The sequence below is a fragment of the Etheostoma spectabile genome, chromosome 1, assembly GCF_008692095.1.
Source record: "Etheostoma spectabile isolate EspeVRDwgs_2016 chromosome 1, UIUC_Espe_1.0, whole genome shotgun sequence".
NCBI lineage: Eukaryota > Metazoa > Chordata > Actinopteri > Perciformes > Percidae > Etheostoma > Etheostoma spectabile.
In genome coordinates, this window is record NC_045733.1 from 17,904,619 (window position 1) to 17,913,028 (window position 8,410).

An 8,410-nucleotide genomic window follows, 5' to 3' on the forward strand; every position below is an offset into this window, starting at 1 on the left:
ATGCATCAATGACGATAAAAAACAACTTTTTTTTCATTTTGTCAGGGAGTAGATCCTAAACCAGTCCTGTTAAGTTTATAAAGCTTTAATTCCTGTCGATTTACACTAGGGTCGGTTTTGCGAAGGTGATTCAGGTCCTGAGCGGTGCCTCGTTTTCTGTTTGTATAGGTACAAAGGAGAGGTGATCCATCCAGTGGTCGGGGTCTGAGTGTGCGCCTTGCAGCCGAGAACAGGGCTTTGTCCGCAGCAATCCTGCGTATACACGGGAGGGGGTGGCGGTGATTTACCGCACCTTCACCGGGATTACGGAAGGAGAGAGAAAACACACCGAATTCCCCTGTGTAAAGAACGCGACATGTATCCACAAGGCCGGCATCCGGTAAGTAGCTGCCTTTGTCACTATTTGTAGATTGATGCAAATGCACCGCCCTTCAAAGTAGCCTAATTAGCTCGTCAAAGTGGAGCTGCTGATCCACACCTTACTATTTATGGTCTGGCTGCAGCGGTGCTGCTGAGGCGCTTCAATCTGGCAGGAGAAAAAAAAATGGGATATCTTGTTTATTGGCGAGAAGATCAGAGCTTTTGGTTGAACTCAGGAAAGTAGATCATCACCTCCTGCTGTAATCTGACTTTATTTCTCAGTGCAGTTCGCTCTGGTCTCATTTTTACACTAATGAAAGAGGAATTTAGCTTTTTTTTTGCAGCCGACACTAAAAACCCTCAACTTTTAAATGTGTTTTTTTTTTTTTTAAATCCCACCCTCATCATCCTTTGCCTACAATGTAAAATGACTTTGAGGATGGATGAAGCTGTTTGCTCCGCCACTCAGGGCTCAAGGGAAATGTGAAGACAAACCATCAAGAGGAGAAAAAAACACATTTCACCAAGAAAAAGGAGGGGTTGTGGTTAGAGAGAGATGAGACTATTATCTGGACTGTGATGGTGGTATTTACACCTGTGGTATCTCCAACCTTGCACATTCCAGGCACCTCACCAGCCAGGGCAGCCTGGCTTCAAGTTCACAGTGGCAGAGTCCTGCGACAGGATCAAAGACGAATTTCAGTTCCTGCAGGCCCAGTACCACAGGTAATGACTAGCCTTCTGATTACTGCATTGACTTCCTGGAAAGAACACAAACAGGAAGCTGCTTCTGTCTTGTTCCATTTTAGAAGCCTCATGCAAATTCAAACTGATGTTACACTGATAGATTTTTACCCGTTAAGGGCGTAATATACCCAAATCGATAACATGCTTTAATGCAGGAATGTAAAAGATATCAAACTTGCCATAAAAGCATGATTTTATTTTTCTCTTCTCTTTCCAAAGTCTTAAAGTGGAGTACGATAAACTGGCCAATGAAAAGACAGAGATGCAGCGTCACTACGTCATGGTAAGAGCAGCCATTGTTAAAGCTGTGACTCTGATTTAATGCTGTATCCTCCCTTTAGCCTCAGGTGAAAAGTCCCAGGTGGTGCAGCCCTGGTGTTTTTCAAAGGCCATACTAGCATTTGTCCCTGCTTTGCTGTTGTTGACTCAGGCCTGGGTTTTCTATTTTCATTGGATAAGAAGGTGCATAGTGGGGGTGTAGAGGGGTTGGTTGAAACTCTAGCAGGGGTCAAATGTCCAACTATTGATTGTGGTGTGTGACGACCCCCCTCTATGGCTCTGGGGTCCTCTTTATGACCCTCCCTAACACACCCAACATGACCCACTGGGGGTTAATGACTGGTCTGCTGGCTTTGTGCATGAATCAGAGGGATTCCTGTATTCTTTTTTTTTTTTTTTTTTACTTCTTAACTCACCCAAGGTAAACCATGAAGTCATTCAGACACTTTTTACACACCCAGGGGTGTCTTAGATATGGGGAGAACAACCATAAAGATAATAGACTACTTGTTGGGGCCAGGAGTTGTTGTTAAAATCCATATCACATCATAAATGAGAATATATTCTCTCTGTTGATATCACAATATGGGAAAAAATGCAACATTTTACATTAGATTTAACAAAAAAAGATTTCATTTCAATGAACTACACATGTTTGTATTATAGACAAAACTTGTGTAACACAAGCATTCTTTGAATTTGAACTACTAGAACTGTTGGGTCCTTGTAAATTCGGTGGTGTGGTCTACACCTACTCTATCTGTAAAGTGTCTCGAGGTAACTCTTGTTATGATTTGATACTATAAATAAAATTGAATTGAAATTGAATTAAGGATGTTAAAGCTTTAGAATGTAACTTTATGATATTTATGAACGCCTGTTGCATTCAAGCCGTTGCTAAATGAGTTGCTACAAAGCTAATTAAGACTATCAGCTCCACACTGGACTATTCAATCGGCCGTCCTGTGCACACAGCTGACAACCTCACAGGTGTATGTGGTGACACAGTCTTAGTCATACGCTCTCCACGGACAGCTGCAGATTTGTCGGTCCCACAGAAAAGTGCAAGCGGTTTCGAGGAAAGTGGCTGAATGTTACCACGACAATGCACACAACCTCGTGGCTGCTGACCGGTAAAAGTCGGCAGCGCTCCGCAGACACCAAACTTGTGTGCGGGGCTCCTGAAGGGGTGAACTGGGTCTCAGTTGCGTGCTTGTTTGGTTAACGATTAATGAGGGCCTGCTATCGGTCGAAAACAAAATCTAAACTAGCATCCCTGCTTTGAATCACAAGTTTGGACAACAAACTGTTAGTAAGATGACAATGTGCTATCATATCATTGTCATATTTAGAAATGTCAAACATTTGCTTCTTCCAGATTTCTCAAATGTGGGAAGTTGCTGCTTCTCCTTTATGACAGTAAACTGAATATTTTGGAGGTTTGGACTCTTGAACAAAACCGGACATGTGAAGCGTCATCTCTGGTTTTGGGAAATTGTGATGGGCATCTTTTCTCTATCTATTTTTGACATATCGACCGAATTAATAATTGTTTTAACAAGAAAAAGGTCGGCGGGTGAATCAGTGATTAACGTCATAGTTTCCGCGTTGTTGCATTTTGGTTTCTTGTTGTGCATACTTTGTGTATCTGCACACAGCTCTTTCTCTGTTTTCTGGAAACCTCACTTGGAGCTAAGTTTTTTTTTTTGATTTTTATCAAAGAACTGTGAAGGTAGGGCTGCACGATTATGGCCAAAATGATAATCGCGATTATTTTGATCAAAATTTTGATCGCGATTATTCTCACGATTATTTGTTGATTTTAACCAAAACAAATTTTATTGTCACATAGGCTATTTTAACTGCGAGAGGAGTGTGATGGACGCTACTCACAGAGAGACGGCTGATCATTATGAACAGGTCCAGCACGGGTCGAACGGCGGATACACACGTCGTGTGTATTAAACGTCTGTATCTTCACTGCGCTGCATTTTTATGAACTATGATATTCTGGCCATGGGTCACATTCTGGTCCTGGTCCAGGCTTCGGTACAGCAGCTCCGTCTCCCACGCTGTTACTCTACCAACTGAAGTTAGCTGCATCCAAAAACTTCTTCGGTGTTCTTCGCCGTAGCGGCCGCGATAACAGTTCCCGCGGAACACTGGTACAAATACAGGTTTGCCCCCTCCTACTTAACAATATCCAGCTGTGTTAATGAAAAAATTAAACTGTAACATATATCAGAATGTGACCGCGGCCGCTGTGTGGCGGGGCGCGGAGAGTAAGAGGAGAAGAGATAGGACGAGAGAGCGTAGAAGATCCAACACGGCACGGCTTTACAGACGAAATGGGTCATGTAACGCAAAATTAAACCATATCCATATAAACAGCATTGCAGCGGATGCGAGGACATTACACCGGTGCGTCTAAGGAGCTAACAGCTAACAACGCTACTATGCTAACAGCTAACAACGCTAACTAGCACTGGTCACTGCTGTTGTCTGAAAAACAACAAGGGGACAAAGTGTTGCGTTTACTGGTAAACTGGTAAACCTTGAGACTGACGTATTACCGAATGCTATCTGTTGAGTTTTCCTCACGCTACTCTGTCCTCTGGGACTGGCTACATCTAGAAACTAAGCTGCGCGGTGCAGTGAACTACTCTGACTGGCTCATGAGCAGACGGCTTTATGGAGCGGGAGATTGGCTTTGCAAAAAACCCGGAGCGTTCTATGAAATGACGCTTTATAAAAAATAATCGCTTGATCACGCAAATTTGATCGTGGGAAGTCCAAATCGTGATCGCGATTAAAATTCGATTAATTGTGCAGCCCTATGTGAAGGGGTTAAACTGTTCCATGAATGCAAATATAACATATTAGATTCAGTTCAGAGCTCCCTAATGATCAAATGGAGTTAAAAATGAAATAATAAAAACCTCTGCATAGACAACCCGACTGAAAAGACCTTTTTAATACAGTAAAATCTGCGTTTTGTCTATGTGATGATAGTTGCAACGAAGACCTCACTCTTAGTTTGTGTATGTGCATGCTTATCTTGTTTATACATGAAAGGAATGACTTAAGCAAAACACAGCAGTACGTTTGTTAACTATAATTTTCCCTGTGAGGAACAAGAAGGTGGTGGGGAATAGCTGTAATAAATGGAAGCTGTTTTCTGTCTTTGAGAAACCAGCCCGACTACTAGGCTTTATCTGTTGGGTGGCTCACAAGCTCTTGGCAATCATCAGCAGATAATCTTGTTTTAAATGAGAGTACTGGCGTTCTCCTGTGTTTTTGAATCCACATAGTGTTTTCAGCTCGAAAACTGGCAGATGATTGGCTACTGTACTCATTTACTTCTACTGGGCACTGCCAGCTGTGGTTGGACAAAAACCATTAAGAGATATTGATATAAGCAAGGATAAATATCTGGGATCATGTCTTGCCTCAAATTACTTATTTGATTATATTATTATTTATATACAAATAAGAAATGCATCATTGAAAAGTCTTTGACAAAGTTTTTAGGATAACCTCATCATGTATTAATGTTTTCTATTTTCTCTTCTATTTTACAGTACTACGAGATGTCCTATGGGCTCAACATTGAGATGCACAAACAGGTATGAAGACATATCAGGGATGGTCTGTGTACAGCCAAAACACTGTTGTTTTTTTCCCCTCGAGTGATTTGAGGACTATAAACACACATACCTGACCTTACTTTCTACCCTCATCCTTAAATGGCTGTTGGAAGCACACACTAACTGGCTTCCTGTAGTGAAAATGCTGACAGGCTAAACAACATGAAGGGCATGCTGCTGATGGGGATGGTTTGATAAGATTAAAGTGAAGTGTTTGGCAGAATGTCTGAGAGGATGTGTTTTTGTATGGGTTGCCCTTGTGTGTGCGTGTGTGTGCGTGTGCGTGTGTGTGTGTGGATATGCACATATGCCTGCACTACTCTGTGTCTGCCTCCCCAGTGCCAGCCGGGCTAAAAGCTCATTAGTTCGGCTGCCACCCAACACTGAGCATCATGCTGCAGTGGAAAGACTTCTGCAGATGAATAGGGCAAAAATATCTGTAGTTTCCGCGACACCACCCAAGGAGCCATTTCAGTATTCTGGAGGCATTATGGAAAGGGGCAACAGATAAGTTAAAATCATCTGAGCTTTAGAAATAGTGACCCGGTTTCACATCAGGCTTCTCTGTTGGTTTGCTTCCAGTTGATCTTTGGCTTGTCATGCCCAGAGTTTTGAAGGCATGTTGGTTTAGTGGTTGTGGAAACCATCCCGTGCACCGCCAAGAATGCAGCCTGCTGAAGTGGCCCAGAGCAAGACACAAAAGGCTTAGTAGCTGTCAGCTGTGCTCTCATATTCCTCTGGATAAACATTCCAATTAATTAATTAATGGAGTAAATTAGACAGAAAATATAGTTTTGAAAAATTCAATAATTCTTCCCAGGATTTGCTGCTGTTGTTTTTTTTTTTATATTATTACATCCACCAAAGATGTTTTGGTTTCTGTTGTCTCTCTGTTGTCGTCATCGTCGTTGTTGTTGTTGTTGTTTGTTTGTTTGTTTGTTTGTTTGTTTGTTAGTTGGTTTGTCTGTCAAGAGGATTACATGGGAAAAAAAACTACTGGCTCAATGTTTAATGAAGCTTGGTAGAAGGATGTAGCATGATCCAAGAAAGAACCTGTTAAGTTTTGGAGTGGATAAGAATCACGGGGCGCATACACAAATAATTTTTTACTTTCATTAACACTGCAAGATAAATGAGTTCCCGACTGGGAATGTCCATACTGCTTTCACATTTTGAGATAGGGCGTGCCTTGGTGGAGGTCTGCACTCTCCGAGCGTCCTTCTAGTTTTAAATTGGAATAGGGAAATTGTGATGAGCATACACCGTTTTTGTGACATTTTATGGACTAAAAATAAAAAAACAAGAAATTAATCAATAAACGCAAATAGTTGTTAGTTGCAGCCCACGGTTTGCATTAAATCCCATACATACGATACATTATCGCATAACAGCATGTATAGTGTCTTTCATACCTGTAAGATGTCTGGAGGTGGGGATTTCAGCATTTCATATCAAGTGATTAGGCGTGTCCACAGGATAAGGAGTGTGCATGCTGGTCAACGTTTGGTGCAGTTAGGATAAGACATCTGCTACTGCAGTCAGCAGAGTCCTAAGTGCTCTCTAAAAGTCAGATTACACCTGTAAACAGCACTGCAAAACAACTGTTTTTATAAAGATTTGACCTGAGGCCTTTTAGTCAGCCATGTGAAACCCACATTTTCTTTTCTATTAACAGACATTAGCATAATCTTTTATTCATTTGAGTTGAAAAGAGGAAAAAAGATTACTGTGATCTCAAGATGCCCCTCTTTTTATCTTTCTACACTTGCATTTACATTGTCTCTGATTCTGTCTTGCCTTCTGTTTCCCTCAGTCACCTTTGCCTCTTCAATTCTCATTTTCCACCTCCCTTTTCATGCCGTTATCTGTTTTTTATTGTTTCCCTCTCCTCTGTCTGTACCCCCACCCCAACGATGTGATGTGAATGATGTTGTGTGTATGAATTAGCTGTGTGATATGATGGATTAGGGTGGGGGTCTGTCAGAGTGGGAGACAGAGAGAAGTGGGGCGGAGGCTTCATGGCCCTCTCACATCCAGAAGGTAAATGGCATCAGTGGGAGGGTAGCCCAGTTGGAGCGTATGTGCGTGCGCGCCCTGTTCTTGAGCGTTTTCTGTCAGGCACTTATCGCCAACAAGAAGGTTGGGGTGTGGGGATGGAGCTGGTTGTTGTGGGTGGATGCTGGTGGCAGTGGACAAAACAAAGGGGGATGGAGATAGGATTGAGAAACTCTAGGGTAAATGGGTTAATTGACTGGTCCTCTCCTGTACATCTCCTTTGTTTATCAATAAGCCCGATGGAGTCGACGGAGCATTCTGAATAATGCATGATTCCTGCCACCTCCCTTCCTCACTCTCCATTCCCCCGTCCCTGGTGAACGAGTGTTTGTGATGACATCAGCTAGAGGTAAACAGACAGCTCTTAGCTGTCCCTGTTATTGGTAGGAAGGGAGGGAGGCTGGCTTATTGGATGAACGTAGGCATATTCCTTGGCTTGTTTTGAAGATTTATTGCAGTGTGAAAAAAAGACGTGATACACTCACTTTGTGTTTTTATCGCTGTTGAGCTAGAAAAGCAGGGGAATGGGCACAAACCACACACATGCACATAGAAATAATAAGTACTCATATCCATTACATAGTAACAGTAGTTGTGTCTTTGCACACACACACACACAAACACACTGTAATTGAAGTTCCAACAGACACAGCTTCTCCTACGCTGCTGCTGAGCTGAATGGTTGCTAGCAAAGGGATCTGTACGGTTGCCGGGGGGTAATTTGTGTTGACTGTGTCTCTTATGATGGCAAAGAGTGCAGGGTGGAGGTAATCACCCTCGCTTGCTGTCAATAAGTGATTTTAATTAGCGCAGCTCATTAGGCTGCCTCAGCAACATGCCCTGCTGACTTTTTTGGTGTGGGTGTGGTGGGGGCTTCTTTGTTTTTTTTACTACCTCTGTGCTCTGTTGTGGTCCATGTTTATCTCTCCTATACGCTTGCCTACATGTTGATTTCAGTTCTCTCTTTTGGTAAATTGAAAACAAAGGGAAAATAAAGAGACAAATTAACCATCAACGGATCCTGTCCCTTACCATTATATTTGGCTGCTTACTTTTGTTGCACCTTAGGCAGCCATTTTGTGTATCTGTTATGTTTCCATTTACTCACTTGTTGAGTGAATAAGGGAAACCGAGAAAGTGCTTTATCAAGGAGAGTCTTGTCCACTTCCTAGATGGAGGAAGAGGGTGAAGGGAGGAGCAGAGAGAGGGAGCTTGTGCAAATGAATAATTTATATAGGATTCCTGGAATTGTTTGCCAAGGTGATGATGGCTGACCTATCTCTAAGCCAAAACAAACTGACTACGAGAACACACACACACAC

The 8,410-nt window shown here is 42.4% G+C and overlaps 1 protein-coding gene across 14 annotated transcripts in view; it reads left to right on the plus strand.

The window, feature by feature from the left end:
- tle3b (TLE family member 3, transcriptional corepressor b) overlaps positions 1-8,410 on the plus strand; it is a 33,057-nt gene that overhangs the window by 844 nt on the left and 23,803 nt on the right. For all 14 annotated transcript variants that reach the window (XM_032536554.1, XM_032536781.1, XM_032536700.1 and 11 more), the window contains exons 2-5: positions 169-379; positions 986-1,086; positions 1,327-1,390; positions 4,968-5,012. In XM_032536554.1, coding sequence (XP_032392445.1) covers positions 356-379; positions 986-1,086; positions 1,327-1,390; positions 4,968-5,012 — 234 coding nt within the window. In that variant the 5' untranslated portion in view covers positions 169-355. The remainder of the gene's footprint in view (positions 1-168; positions 380-985; positions 1,087-1,326; positions 1,391-4,967; positions 5,013-8,410) is intronic.